Here is a 15953-nt window from a genome sequence, read left to right as displayed (position 1 = left end):
ATACACACACCTAATGAAGTATTTACATAACTAAAGAAAATAGAGACCCCCATATTTAGGCCCTTATATGAAATGAAATATTTACACAAAATGGGCCGTAATAATTTTATTTATTTTTGATGAGTAGCTAGCAAAAACTTTTTTTTATAATATAAAAAATATATAGAAGATATGGGTAAAGTTCCTAACGCACACACGCCTATTTACAGTGAAAAGGTATTTATGACAAAGAGTTTATATGATTTTCCTTGGCCGAGGTAGCTCCTTGTGGTAGTGTGGATAGCCGAAAAAATGGCTATCATTTAGCCCTCCCCCTAGATGATGGTATATTCATGTACCATCATAATGTAGGCCTTCTAAAGCAAGTGGTGTAATGTGGTTCTCTTGTCCATCTTTCTTCTGTTCCTTGTGTTTTGCACCACATCCATCACTCAAGCCACATAACTTACATGCCTTTTTATCTCCTTTTTGTGGTTGCTTTTGTAAGTCTGTCGGTAGAATGCGACTCAAGTATGGCTTGAGTCTGTAGCCATTAACCCTCTTAGAATGTTCTTTGCCATCGAAATCCATGAGCTGATAATAGCTAGAGTTGAAAACCTTCTTGACAATGTATGGTCCCTGCCATCTAGTTTCAAACTTGGCATCAAACCGATTATCAAGTCGATTGTCATACCTTAGCACAAGATCTCCTTCTTTGATGCCCTTGTCTTTCAAAGTTGCATTGAACTTCTCTGCTGCTTGCATGGCTTTTCTTCTATAACACTCGTATGCAGCTTCTCTTTTCCACTCTAGCTCAACTAAAGTGAGAAGTTGATCTACCCATGCATCTTGATCTCCTAGTCCACCTTTTCCATGTAGCCGCATTGTTGGAATGTTGAGCTCAATAGGCTGCAATGCTTCTTGACCATAAACCAAGTGAAAGGGCGTAAACCCCGTTGCTTCTCGGTAGGTAGTCCGGTATGCCCATAGTGCTCCATCAAGGAACTCATCCCAAAGCTTCGTCTTGTTCTCCACCATCTTCCTTATGATTCCTGCAATGACACCATTAGCCTTCTCTACTAACCCATTTGATTGGGGATAGTAGGGTGTGCTATGATGATGTGAAATATGAAGCTCTTCACAAACTTCGGTGAGCAAACCTTTTCTAAAACCTGGACCATTGTCAGAAACAATCTCCAAGGGGGTGCCAAATCTGCAACATATATGAGTGTAAACAAATTTGCTTACAGTCTTTCCATTCACCCTTGCCACACTTTGAGCCTCCACCCACCTAGTCATGTAGTCTATGGCCACTAAGATGTACAATTTTCCATTTTTAGTTCTAGGTAGTGGACCCATAGCATCAATGCCCCATTTTTCAAATGGACCACTTGCAATGACTAATTGGCGTGGACCATGTAGCAACCTCTTATTACCATTGACTTGGCAGTTATGACAGCTCCTACACCAATGTTGGACATCCACATGTAAGCTTGGCCAAACATACCCAGCAAGCAAAATCTTTTTCACAGTTAGTTCTTGAGCAAAATGGCCACCACATGCTTCTTCATGCAAACCCTCTAAAATGGCTGGAATCTCCTTGGTTGTTGGTACTCTTCTGCACACTTGATCTTTTCCTTTTTGGTAGAGGGCACCTTCTAAGAACAAGAAAGAACTTGCCCTCTTCATGAGCCTCCTCTTTTGTGCCTTTGTGAAGTCTTGTGGGAATTCACCTTCCAAGATGTAGCTCACTATGGGAGCCAGTGCCTCCATTCCTTGGTACCGTGGTTGCTTAATAGCCGCTGCAGCCAAGACTACTACTTGCATTTCCTTCTTAACACATGCAACAGCTTGTTGTGCAAGTAAATCAGCATCCTCATTTTGTTTCCTAGGAATATGATACAATTGCACCTCCTCAAAATGATTAAACAGCCTATGGATAGCATGAACCTTTTGCCTTAATCTTTCATTCTTGCATGTCCAAATGCCTAAAATTTGCCTTACAATAAGAAGTGCATCCCCTTTTACCAGGAGACGTTGTATCCCTTGATTGATGCACACCTTCAAGCCATGAAGTAGTATGTCGTACTCTGCTTCATTGTTGCTAGTAGAACTTGGCAAGTTGACCTTCTGCTTCATAACCACCTCTCCATTTGGGTTGAGCAGCACCAGCCCTCCCCCTGCTTTACCTGTGGCTTTTCTAAAAGCTCCATCAAAGAACAAGGTGAATGCATTAGGTATAGTTTTGGGTGGTGGCAATGGTAGGGTCTTTACTTCAGGCACCTTAATCTCCTTTTCATGCACTCTATAAGTGAGAATCCCTGCCAATTGTGCACGCACACTATCTTCTACCTTGAAAGAGTATTGGAATTCTTGCAATTCCATAACCCACTTTGTGATTCTAGCACTGATAGTCATTTGAGAAGACACCCAAGGAAACAAATTTTCTGTAGTGAGAATTACAAAAGGTTTTGGTAACAAGTAGGATCTAAATTTTCTCACCGCAAAGATGAGAGCAAGCATCATGAGTCCCGCTTCCGTGTAGCCTTTCTCCAAGACATTCATGACCCTACTAACAAAGTAGATGGGCCGCATCCTAGTACTGTGGAGATCTTGCTGTAACAAAACTGCACCCACTGTTTCCTTTCCAACACTAGAGCTAACAAAGAAAGTGTACTCCCAACAAGGAGGCATGAGTGTTGGTAGCTCTGACAAAATGACTTTAATGTTACAAAAGTACTCCTCAAGCTCATCAGACCATGCAAACTCTACTTGTTGAGTCAATTTTTGCAAGGGGTGAAGTAACTCTGAGGCTAAGTGAATGAAGCGTGACATGTACTTCACCTTTTGAATAAATGAGATGCCCTCCTTGAGACTCTTTGGAGATGGTAGGTCGATAAGAGCCTTTGCCTTTGTAGGATCCACCTCAATGCCTTTGGAAGAAACCTTATGACCCAGCAAGATTACTTCATCCTCACCAATATGACATTTGTCGGGATTGAGTTGGCCCCCCATGTCGTAGAGTTTCTTCAAGCCTTCTTCCACCCTCTGCACATGCAATGACTTAGAGCTATAGATACAAAAATCATCTATGAACACTCTAATGGATTTCCCAAAGAATGCTTGAAACACCATGTTCATGAAACGTTGAAATGTCGCTGGAGCATTGGTTAAACCAAACGGCATGACTCTGAAAGCATAACAACCCCAAGGAGTGATGAAGGTTGTTTTCAATTGATCCTCCAATGCAATCCCAATTTGAAAGTAACCCGAGTAGCCATCACATATTGTATACTTCTCATGACCTGCTACCTCATTTAGGATCTCATCTTGAAATGGGAGAGGAAAGTGGTCCCTTTTTGTCGCCTCATTGAGTGGACGATAGTCCACACAAACCCTCCATTTGCCGTTCTTCTTGGGAGTGACCACGACGGGAGAGACCCACTCTCAATTTTCTACAGGATATATGAATCCTGCTGCTAGAAGCTTCCTCACCTCTTTGAGTAGTGCTTGCTCCTTGATGACTCCTAGTCTTCGTAGCTTTTGTGCCTTAGGTTTGGCTTCTGGCTTTAGCTCGATCTTGTGTTGAATGGCCTCTACGCCACGCACATCTGTGTAATCTTTAGCAGAAAACCTGGGAAATTTCCTTAGTACACATTTAAACTCCTCTCCTTCCTCCGATGTAAGCGTTTTTGAGAGCATAGCATCAAACATTTCTTCATCATGCATAATTTGGTCTTCTTGAGAGCCTACCTCCTCCAAACCTTGACAGGGTGTCTCTTTGTCTTTTGCTCTGAATCTTACCCCCATGACTTCAATGGAAGACTCCTCGTCCATAGTGCTACTGCTGCTTTCTTCCTCTGAGGCATCATCGGTCCAATCCTCCTCTGTTTCGCCTTGAGAAGATTCTTCATTTATCTCCTCTTGTCGTTGCTCCTTCATGTCAAAGATAATCTTCTTACGATTTTCATTCCTGCAAATTAACTTTCCATTTTCCCAATCCTGCAAAGCTCGCATTCTCATTAGCCATGGTCTACCTAGGATAAATGGATAACCACTTCCCTTGGTAGACATAACATAAAAATCAACAACCTTCTTAATGCCAAAAACTTCCACAGAAACATTCTTACAAATCCCAAGACACTTTGCTTTGCTATTGTTTGCCATTTTCACCTTAATTTCAGGTGTTTCATGAATATGCATGCCTAGTTTTTGCATAAGGTCCTCTGTCATGATGCAAATTTGTGCACCCCCATCTACTAGACCCTTCTTAACTAGCCTTCCCTTGATGTAGCAATCTAATATAGGTGTAATGTCCTCATCCATCTCGGCTTGTGAAATTTTTACAACAGGCACATTCTCTTTTGTTTTTCTCCTAGTGCTCACGGCCTTTGTTAATTCCCTCCTAACTTGTGGACATAAGGCTAGAAATTGAGGCCACGAGATATCAGGACCCTTACCTCTCATGTCTTCCAAAAGGTTGTATGGAGCCATACCATGTCCAAGGGGAAAATCTTGGAGGTTTATACGACGTCGTCTCCTCTTGACTTCCTTGTTTTCCTTCACTTTCTTTCCTCGTCCATGGTCACTTTGTGATGCCACACCCTCCTTTTCCTTCTCTTTTCCACGCCCTCGTTTGACACCATTTGCTTCAATGTCTACCTCCTTGGCCTTTGTTACCTCTACCACATGTACATTTGGGTCCGGCAAGGGTGGCATTCCTTCCACTCCTCGTGGAAGTGGTCTTGTTGCATTGGGCCTCTGCAAAATCATCGGTTGTTGTTGACTAGTGCCTTCACCTGCGTTCATCACTGGATAGTTCATGTTAGGCTTCCCTGGCTCCCCACGAGGCCAAGGACAATTATACATCCCATGCCCTGACTCTCCGCAATTCCAACATTGCAAGAGTCGCCTAGGTCGTTGCTCTCGTTCTTCAACCCTTTTAGCTTGGCCCTTCTGTTCCACAGCTTGTGCAAAGTGGATAGACAAGTTATTTAAAGACTCATTTAACTTTTCTATCACCTCGACTGTGACCTCAGGTAATTCTCTACGAGTGCAAGACTGTACCTCTTCCCTAGGCTTTGAGTCATCAAAGATAAAGCCCCCCCAAGCATACACCTCATCTTTCGAAGTTTCTTGGTAGCCCTAGCCTCAGCAGTATCAAATGTTGTGGGCTCTCCTGACTCTACTTGCAATTTTAGTGATGGGTACATCCCTGCAAATAAATCTCTCCTTCTTCAAAAATTCTGCACCATCTCCAGGGTTAGGAAGACTACGCAACCAAAGAGTCCAAAGACGTAAGAATTCTTGCTTATAACTCAAGTAGTCCTCTAGATTCTTTTGCTTATGAGCAACTATTTCTTGCCATAGCTTTTGTGTGTTCAAAGGAGTGAAGTAATTGTCTCTAAAAAGTTGCATGACCCCCTTGTAATCTACTCGTGCGGGTGCAGGTAGAGATTGAAACCAAGTGGAAGCATCTCTTCGTAGGACCAACTCAAACATGTCTAAGCATTCTTGGTCTCCTACCACTCTCTTTATGTGGAGTGCCATTCTAAAGTTTGATAAGAACAACTCGGCATCCTCACTGGGCTCTCCAAAGAATAAGGGATAGCCACTCATTTGCCTAGTGGTATCCATGCTTGAGAAGAAGGAAGCACAAATATGATTGCACAAAGGTCTTCCTTCCCTCTCTTTCTCTCTCACTCCTTTTTTTCTTTTTTCTTTTTTTCTTTTTTTCTTTTTCAAAGTAGAATGAAAATGTAGACGTCAAAGCTTATGTCATAACGAATCAAAGGCATAATAAATGGATTAACTGAGGCATTAATGGCTGCTACTTGCCTAAGTCCAAACATACGACGAATGACACGCTGAAATTGTAACTTACCACCAACAACTATGTGTATTTCTTGCCTAGCATAAGAGATTGGCCTACGGTATAAGTGTTCTTGATTCATAAAACTAAGCTAAAACAAGATGAAAATATGCACATCAAAGGAAATGGTGTAATCTACAATGGGAATTATGACAGGATTAGGTGATGCTAAAATCTCACTTAGTCTCTCTGGACCAAAAAGAAGAACCATGCGTTGTTGGTAAAAAATCTTTCTATCAATGCAAACATTCACTCTAATGGAGTGCACCCAATGAAACTGGTTGAATTGAATCCCAAGAGGATTAGGAGGAGGTGGATTGTTCATGAAAGATCACACAAAAGTACCACTTTCCTTCTTAAAATATGATACCCAACAAGCAAACAAGGAAATTTAGGTGTTAGAGAGATCGATGTACCTTAAATACCCATTCAAAAACTGCTCGATCCTCAGTGGGGGGCACCAAAATTGAGGCAGTCCGGGGCGGGCAACAAGAAGAGCGGCCTCTAAGCACTCCTCAAGGCTCCCGTGTTGCTCAATGGGCTTGGGGCACAACGCCACACAAACATAAGAACCCCAAAACCACACACCCAACAAGAAAAGGGGCACCACCTAGTTATGTGTGTGAACTAGGACACCAAAAATCTTTCCTTGTAGCAAATCAATACAAGCTAGCCATATACATCAATCAAAAAGGCACACACACTCTCAACAACACTCATAACATATGATATTGTGTGTGGAGGAGACTAGCATAACACAATTGGGGATGCACACCAAACTTGGAGAAGAACTTAGAGAGACAATATAAGCTTGATTTTGTTGTCGCTATGCACTTGGTCTTAAGGTTACGGGAGCCCTCTCACCATATAACCCTCTTACCATGAATTGAAAGGCAACAAATCAAAAACAAGCCCTCAAGCCTCCAAGAATAAAATCACACCACAAAATACAAGGATCGAGGTTACCTTAAATCAAACATCGTACCGCTTTGGTAAAATAACTTTGGAGTTGGAGGAGTCCAAGATTTTGTACACAATTGCACCCAAACTACTAATCTTATTTATGCACAAAGGCAAGATACAATTATGATAGAGAGTATGGCATCACTCAAGCTCTCACAATGACATAACTAGCTTCAAGCTTCAAGCTTCTCTATGCAATCAAAGGTATTGATGTATAGAGAGAGCTCACAAGTTCACTATCTCCTTACACACTAGAGTTGGGAGTGGTGTACAATGTGTGTAATCTCCCTCTTACAAGGAATGGAAGGGGCTCTATTTATAGGTTTGAGAAGCCCCAATTAGGATTAAGCCTAATCGAGCTTATTATGAAAAATCATAGATTATGGATTTTTTATTTTGAAATGAGAGTGGGCCTCTTCTTATCCCTTGAGTCACATGGATGTGGGCTCAAGGTGAGAGAATTATTGAAGATGAGAGGAGAGTGTGATGTAGAGGTTTGAGCAAATAACTTGTAGTAATGCCTACTCCAAAAGTAGTAGAGTGGGTGCTTATTTACAAATGTTAGTGGTTAGTAGTTAGTAATCACTATAAAAGGTTAGTAATACAATGTACAAAATGAGTGAGAGGAGTAAAGATTTGGAAAGATCCTTTGTGTGGTTGAAAGCTCGAAGAAGCTTGGATTCTCCCATGTGTAGATCTTTAAGTTAACCGCCGCCGGTCTCCTTCTTGCATTTGATGCCACAAAAGTTGATTGAGGTGAAGAACATGGGAGTTTTTGTAGATGGAAACCCCATATTTGCAGAGGTTAATATGATATATTCATGTTGAATTTTTATGTATTTTTGAGATTGGGAAAATAATTTAGTAATATGGGAGTAGTAGGGAGAGAAATGGAGATGAGGTATGGGTGTAGAGTAGATATGAGAGCAAATGGAGGGGGAAGGAGAGGACAAAGGTAGAGAGGGTGAGAGAGGACATGAAGTTTGCAGGTTTGATGGAGTGAGAAAGGAATGAGTAAGTGTGTAGGTGATGAATGTGTAAGGGAGGTGAGAAGAGACTAGGTGTACCTTGCCAAAAAGTGGGCAGACTGGGGTCCAATAAAAAATTCATATCTCACCGCCATTAGCTCCAAAAATTCTCAAAAAAATTGAGCATCTTCTTGAGCTCCCCAGCTAACTTTTGTCTTTTGATGACCAGTCCAAATTCAGAGTGGAGGCGGGCGCAAAAAATTCAGCAGAATCATGTATTTTCTGAATTTTTAAAATCTTTGTGTGGGTCCCCATTGGTGGAATTTCTTGATAGCTCCAAGAGTGAGCCCCCCAATACATCATACCCTGACCTTAGAGACTCAAGTGTATGTGGACACTTGCATGGAGGAGATTTTTCCATTTTATAAAGGATTTACATAATAAGAAAAAACAAGCTAGTATTTAACTAGTCAACATATCATGACAATATGGTTATTATGATAGGAAAATAAATAAAGAGATCTAATTGTGAATAAAATATACAAAAATAATTGATATATGAAAAAGTATTTAATAAAAATATATAAAATATTTAATAGTAAAAAATATATACAAAAATACTAAACTATGGAAGTCAAAAGGGAGGGAGACCCTTATTATTTTAGGGTAGATGAGAGAATAAAAGATGAAATAGTCTAAGGGAAAAAGTGATTTGGGTAGTAGGCTTTCTACATGGTGTGGGTAGAAATGTGAGGGCATAGGATTTACTTATGTATGGTGAAGTTGAAGCATATGTACAATGATGGTCCAAAAGTATTATGAAGAATAATAGTAATAAATAAATAAAAATATATTTCGGTTTTGTAATACACACACCTAATGAAGTATTTACATAACTAAAGAAAATAGAGACCCCCATATTTAGGCCCTTATATGAAATGAAATATTTACACAAAATGGGCTGTAATAATTTTATTTATTTTTGATGAGTAGCTAGCAAAAACTTTTTTTTATAATATAAAAAATATATAGAAGATATGGGTAAAGTCCCTAACGCACACACGCCTATTTACAGTGAAAAGGTATTTATGACAAAGAGTTTATATGATTTTCCTTGGCCGAGGTAGCTCCTTGTGGTAGTGTGGATAGCCGAAAAAATGGCTATCATTTAGCCCTCCCCCTAGATGATGGTATATTCATGTACCATCATAATGTAGGCCTTCTAAAGCAAGTGGTGTAATGTGGTTCTCTTGTCCATCTTTCTTCTGTTCCTTGTGTTTTGCACCACATGCATCACTCAAGCCACATAACTTACATGCCTTTTTATCTCCTTTTTGTGGTTGCTTTTGTAAGTCTGTCGGTAGAATGCGACTCAAGTATGGCTTGAGTCTGTAGCCATTAACCCTCTTAGAATGTTCTTTGCCATCGAAATCCATGAGCTGATAATAGCTAGAGTTGAAAACCTTCTTGACAATGTATGGTCCCTGCCATCTAGTTTCAAACTTGGCATCAAACCGATTATCAAGTCGATTGTCATACCTTAGCACAAGATCTCCTTCTTTGATGCCCTTGTCTTTCAAAGTTGCATTGAACTTCTCTGCTGCTTGCATGGCTTTTCTTCTATAACACTCGTATGCAGCTTCTCTTTTCCACTCTAGCTCAACTAAAGTGAGAAGTTGATCTACCCATGCATCTTGATCTCCTAGTCCACCTTTTCCATGTAGCCGCATTGTTGGAATGTTGAGCTCAATAGGCTGCAATGCTTCTTGACCATAAACCAAGTGAAAGGGCGTAAACCCCGTTGCTTCTCGGTAGGTAGTCCGGTATGCCCATAGTGCTCCATCAAGGAACTCATCCCAAAGCTTCGTCTTGTTCTCCACCATCTTCCTTATGATTCCTGCAATGACACCATTAGCCTTCTCTACTAACCCATTTGATTGGGGATAGTAGGGTGTGCTATGATGATGTGAAATATGAAGCTCTTCACAAACTTCGGTGAGCAAACCTTTTCTAAAACCTGGACCATTGTCAGAAACAATCTCCAAGGGGGTGCCAAATCTGCAACATATATGAGTGTAAACAAATTTGCTTACAGTCTTTCCATTCACCCTTGCCACACTTTGAGCCTCCACCCACCTAGTCATGTAGTCTATGGCCACTAAGATGTACAATTTTCCATTTTTAGTTCTAGGTAGTGGACCCATAGCATCAATGCCCCATTTTTCAAATGGACCACTTGCAATGACTAATTGGCGTGGACCATGTAGCAACCTCTTATTACCATTGACTTGGCAGTTATGACAGCTCCTACACCAATGTTGGACATCCACATGTAAGCTTGGCCAAACATACCCAGCAAGCAAAATCTTTTTCACAGTTAGTTCTTGAGCAAAATGGCCACCACATGCTTCTTCATGCAAACCCTCTAAAATGGCTGGAATCTCCTTGGTTGTTGGTACTCTTCTGCACACTTGATCTTTTCCTTTTTGGTAGAGGGCACCTTCTAAGAACAAGAAAGAACTTGCCCTCTTCATGAGCCTCCTCTTTTGTGCCTTTGTGAAGTCTTGTGGGAATTCACCTTCCAAGATGTAGCTCACTATGGGAGCCAGTGCCTCCATTCCTTGGTACCGTGGTTGCTTAATAGCCGCTGCAGCCAAGACTACTACTTGCATTTCCTTCTTAACACATGCAACAGCTTGTTGTGCAAGTAAATCAGCATCCTCATTTTGTTTCCTAGGAATATGATACAATTGCACCTCCTCAAAATGATTAAACAGCCTACGGATAGCATGAACCTTTTGCCTTAATCTTTCATTCTTGCATGTCCAAATGCCTAAAATTTGCCTTACAATAAGAAGTGCATCCCCTTTTACCAGGAGACGTTGTATCCCTTGATTGATGCACACCTTCAAGCCATGAAGTAGTATGTCGTACTCTGCTTCATTGTTGCTAGTAGAACTTGGCAAGTTGACCTTCTGCTTCATAACCACCTCTCCATTTGGGTTGAGCAGCACCAGCCCTCCCCCTGCTTTACCTGTGGCTTTTCTAAAAGCTCCATCAAAGAACAAGGTGAATGCATTAGGTATAGTTTTGGGTGGTGGCAATGGTAGGGTCTTTACTTCAGGTACCTTAATCTCCTTTTCATGCACTCTATAAGTGAGAATCCCTGCCAATTGTGCACGCACACTATCTTCTACCTTGAAAGAGTATTGGAATTCTTGCAATTCCATAACCCACTTTGTGATTCTAGCACTGATAGTCATTTGAGAAGACACCCAAGGAAACAAATTTTCTGTAGTGAGAATTACAAAAGGTTTTGGTAACAAGTAGGATCTAAATTTTCTCACCGCAAAGATGAGAGCAAGCATCATGAGTCCCGCTTCCGTGTAGCCTTTCTCCAAGACATTCATGACCCTACTAACAAAGTAGATGGGCCGCATCCTAGTACTGTGGAGATCTTGCTGTAACAAAACTGCACCCGCTGTTTCCTTTCCAACACTAGAGCTAACAAAGAAAGTGTACTCCCAACAAGGAGGCATGAGTGTTGGTAGCTCTGACAAAATGACTTTAATGTTACAAAAGTACTCCTCAAGCTCATCAGACCATGCAAACTCTACTTGTTGAGTCAATTTTTGCAAGGGGTGAAGTAACTCTGAGGCTAAGTGAATGAAGCGTGACATGTACTTCACCTTTTGAATAAATGAGATGGCCTCCTTGAGACTCTTTGGAGATGGTAGGTCGATAAGAGCCTTTGCCTTTGTAGGATCCACCTCAATGCCTTTGGAAGAAACCTTATGACCCAGCAAGATTACTTCATCCTCACCAATATGACATTTGTCGGGATTGAGTTGGCCCCCCATGTCGTAGAGTTTCTTCAAGCCTTCTTCCACCCTCTGCACATGCAATGACTTAGAGCTATAGATACAAAAATCATCTATGAACACTCTAATGGATTTCCCAAAGAATGCTTGAAACACCATGTTCATGAAACGTTGAAATGTCGCTGGAGCATTGGTTAAACCAAACGGCATGACTCTGAAAGCATAACAACCCCAAGGAGTGATGAAGGTTGTTTTCAATTGATCCTCCAATGCAATCCCAATTTGAAAGTAACCCGAGTAGCCATCACATATTGTATACTTCTCATGACCTGCTACCTCATTTAGGATCTCATCTTGAAATGGGAGAGGAAAGTGGTCCCTTTTTGTCGCCTCATTGAGTGGACGATAGTCCACACAAACCCTCCATTTGCCGTTCTTCTTGGGAGTGACCACGACGGGAGAGACCCACTCTCAATTTTCTACAGGATATATGAATCCTGCTGCTAGAAGCTTCCTCACCTCTTTGAGTAGTGCTTGCTCCTTGATGACTCCTAGTCTTCGTAGCTTTTGTGCCTTAGGTTTGGCTTCTGGCTTTAGCTCGATCTTGTGTTGAATGGCCTCTACGCCACGCACATCTGTGTAATCTTTAGCAAAAAACCTGGGAAATTTCCTTAGTACACATTTAAACTCCTCTCCTTCCTCCGATGTAAGCGTTTTTGAGAGCATAGCATCAAACATTTCTTCATCATGCACAATTTGGTCTTCTTGAGAGCCTACCTCCTCCAAACCTTGACAGGGTGTCTCTTTGTCTTTTGCTCTGAATCTTACCCCCATGACTTCAATGGAAGACTCCTCGTCCATAGTGCTACTGCTGCTTTCTTCCTCTGAGGCATCATCGGTCCAATCCTCCTCTGTTTCGCCTTGAGAAGATTCTTCATTTATCTCCTCTTGTCGTTGCTCCTTCATGTCAAAGATAATCTTCTTACGATTTTCATTCCTGCAAATTAACTTTCCATTTTCCCAATCCTGCAAAGCTCGCATTCTCATTAGCCATGGTCTACCTAGGATAAATGGATAACCACTTCCCTTGGTAGACATAACATAAAAATCAACAACCTTCTTAATGCCAAAAACTTCCACAGAAACATTCTTACAAATCCCAAGACATTTTGCTTTGCTATTGTTTGCCATTTTCACCTTAATTTCAGGTGTTTCATGAATATGCATGCCTAGTTTTTGCATAAGGTCCTCTGTCATGATGCAAATTTGTGCACCCCCATCTACTAGACCCTTCTTAACTAGCCTTCCCTTGATGTAGCAATCTAATATAGGTGTAATGTCCTCATCCATCTCGGCTTGTGAAATTTTTACAACAGGCACATTCTCTTTTGTTTTTCTCCTAGTGCTCACGGCCTTTGTTAATTCCCTCCTAACTTGTGGACATAAGGCTAGAAATTGAGGCCACGAGATATCAGGACCCTTACCTCTCATGTCTTCCAAAAGGTTGTATGGAGCCATACCATGTCCAAGGGGAAAATCTTGGAGGTTTATACGACGTCGTCTCCTCTTGACTTCCTTGTTTTCCTTCACTTTCTTTCCTCGTCCATGGTCACTTTGTGATGCCACACCCTCCTTTTCCTTCTCTTTTCCACGCCCTCGTTTGACACCATTTGCTTCAATGTCTACCTCCTTGGCCTTTGTTACCTCTACCACATGTACATTTGGGTCCGGCAAGGGTGGCATTCCTTCCACTCCTCGTGGAAGTGGTCTTGTTGCATTGGGCCTCTGCAAAATCATCGGTTGTTGTTGACTAGTGCCTTCACCTGCGTTCATCACTGGATAGTTCATGTTAGGCTTCCCTGGCTCCCCACGAGGCCAAGGACAATTATACATCCCATGCCCTGACTCTCCGCAATTCCAACATTGCAAGAGTCGCCTAGGTCGTTGCTCTCGTTCTTCAACCCTTTTAGCTTGGCCCTTCTGTTCCACAGCTTGTGCAAAGTGGATAGACAAGTTATTTAAAGACTCATTTAACTTTTCTATCACCTCGACTGTGACCTCAGGTAATTCTCTACGAGTGCAAGACTGTACCTCTTCCCTAGGCTTTGAGTCATCAAAGATAAAGCCCCCCCCAAGCATACACCTCATCTTTCAAAGTTTCTTGGTAGCCCTAGCCTCAGCAGTATCAAATGTCGTGGGCTCTCCTGACTCTACTTGCAATTTTAGTGATGGGTACATCCCTGCAATAAATCTCTCCTTCTTCAAAAATTCTGCACCATCTCCAGGGTTAGGAAGACTACGCAACCAAAGAGTCCAAAGACGTAAGAATTCTTGCTTATAACTCAAGTAGTCCTCTAGATTCTTTTGCTTATGAGCAACTATTTCTTGCCATAGCTTTTGTGTGTTCAAAGGAGTGAAGTAATTGTCTCTAAAAAGTTGCATGACCCCCTTGTAATCTACTCGTGCGGGTGCAGGTAGAGATTGAAACCAAGTGGAAGCATCTCTTCGTAGGACCAACTCAAACATGTCTAAGCATTCTTGGTCTCCTACCACTCTCTTTATGTGGAGTGCCATTCTAAAGTTTGATAAGAACAACTCGGCATCCTCACTGGGCTCTCCAAAGAATAAGGGATAGCCACTCATTTGCCTAGTGGTATCCATGCTTGAGAAGAAGGAAGCACAAATATGATTGCACAAAGGTCTTCCTTCCCTCTCTTTCTCTCTCACTCCTTTTTTTCTTTTTTCTTTTTTTCTTTTTTTCTTTTTCAAAGTAGAATGAAAATGTAGACGTCAAAGCTTATGTCATAACGAATCAAAGGCATAATAAATGGATTAACTGAGGCATTAATGGCTGCTACTTGCCTAGGTCCAAACATACGACGAATGACACGCTGAAATTGTAACTTACTACCAACAACTATGTGTATTTCTTGCCTAGCATAAGAGATTGGCCTACGGTATAAGTCTTCTTGATTCATAAAACTAAGCTAAAACAAGATGAAAATATGCACATCAAAGGAAATGGTGTAATCTACAATGGGAATTATGACAGGATTAGGTGATGCTAAAATCTCACTTAGTCTCTCTGGACCAAAAAGAAGAACCATGCGTTGTTGGTAAAAAATCTTTCTATCAATGCAAACATTCACTCTAATGGAGTGCACCCAATGAAACTGGTTGAATTGAATCCCAAGAGGATTAGGAGGAGGTGGATTGTTCATGAAAGATCACACAAAAGTACCACTTTCCTTCTTAAAATATGATACCCAACAAGCAAACAAGGAAATTTAGGTGTTAGAGAGATCGATGTACCTTAAATACCCATTCAAAAACTGCTCGATCCTCAGTGGGGGGCACCAAAATTGAGGCGGTCCGAGGCGGGCAACAAGAAGAGCGGCCTCTAAGCACTCCTCAAGGCTCCCGTGTTGCTCAATGGGCTTGGGGCACAACGCCACACAAACATAAGAACCCCAAAACCACACACCCAACAAGAAAAGGGGCACCACCTAGTTATGTGTGTGAACTAGGACACCAAAAATCTTTCCTTGTAGCAAATCAATACAAGCTAGCCATATACATCAATCAAAAAGGCACACACACTCTCAACAACACTCATAACATATGATATTGTGTGTGGAGGAGACTAGCATAACACAAATGGGGATGCACACCAAACTTGGAGAAGAACTTAGAGAGACAATATAAGCTTGATTTTGTTGTCGCTATGCACTTGGTCTTAAGGTTACGGGAGCCCTCTCACCATATAACCCTCTTACCATGAATTGAAAGGCAACAAATCAAAAACAAGCCCTCAAGCCTCCAAGAATAAAATCACACCACAAAATACAAGGATCGAGGTTACCTTAAATCAAACATCGTACCGCTTTGGTAAAATAACTTTGGAGTTGGAGGAGTCCAAGATTTTGTACACAATTGCACCCAAACTACTAATCTTATTTATGCACAAAGGCAAGATACAATTATGATAGAGAGTATGGCATCACTCAAGCTCTCACAATGACATAACTAGCTTCAAGCTTCAAGCTTCTCTATGCAATCAAAGGTATTGATGTATAGAGAGAGCTCACAAGTTCACTATCTCCTTACACACTAGAGTTGGGAGTGGTGTACAATGTGTGTAATCTCCCTCTTACAAGGAATGGAAGGGGCTCTATTTATAGGTTTGAGAAGCCCCAATTAGGATTAAGCCTAATCGAGCTTATTATGGAAAATCATAGATTATGGATTTTTTATTTTGAAATGAGAGTGGGCCTCTTCTTATCCCTTGAGTCACATGGATGTGGGCTCAAGGTGAGAGAATTATTGAAGATGAGAGGAGAGTGTGATGTA

General features: G+C 41.4%; 1 protein-coding gene across 1 annotated transcript in view; it reads right to left on the bottom strand.

Annotated features, from left to right (window-relative positions):
* Window positions 1-12794, bottom strand: part of LOC147621847 (uncharacterized) — a 40252-nt gene extending 27458 nt beyond the window's left edge. Inside the window, exons 1-2 of the mRNA XM_086823510.1 lie at window positions 12123-12794; window positions 11472-11675 (exon numbers count right to left, since the gene is read on the bottom strand). Coding sequence (XP_086679636.1) covers window positions 11472-11675; window positions 12123-12794 — 876 coding nt within the window. The remainder of the gene's footprint in view (window positions 1-11471; window positions 11676-12122) is intronic.
* Between the last annotated feature and the right edge of the window lie 3159 nt (window positions 12795-15953).

This window comes from Cibotium barometz, chromosome 29, assembly GCF_041138505.1.
Source record: "Cibotium barometz isolate CiBa-2024 chromosome 29, ASM4113850v1, whole genome shotgun sequence".
NCBI classification, from domain to species: Eukaryota; Viridiplantae; Streptophyta; class Polypodiopsida; order Cyatheales; family Cibotiaceae; genus Cibotium; species Cibotium barometz.
Note: the sequence above shows the minus strand (reverse complement) of the source record. Positions and strands in the feature narration are given on the sequence as shown.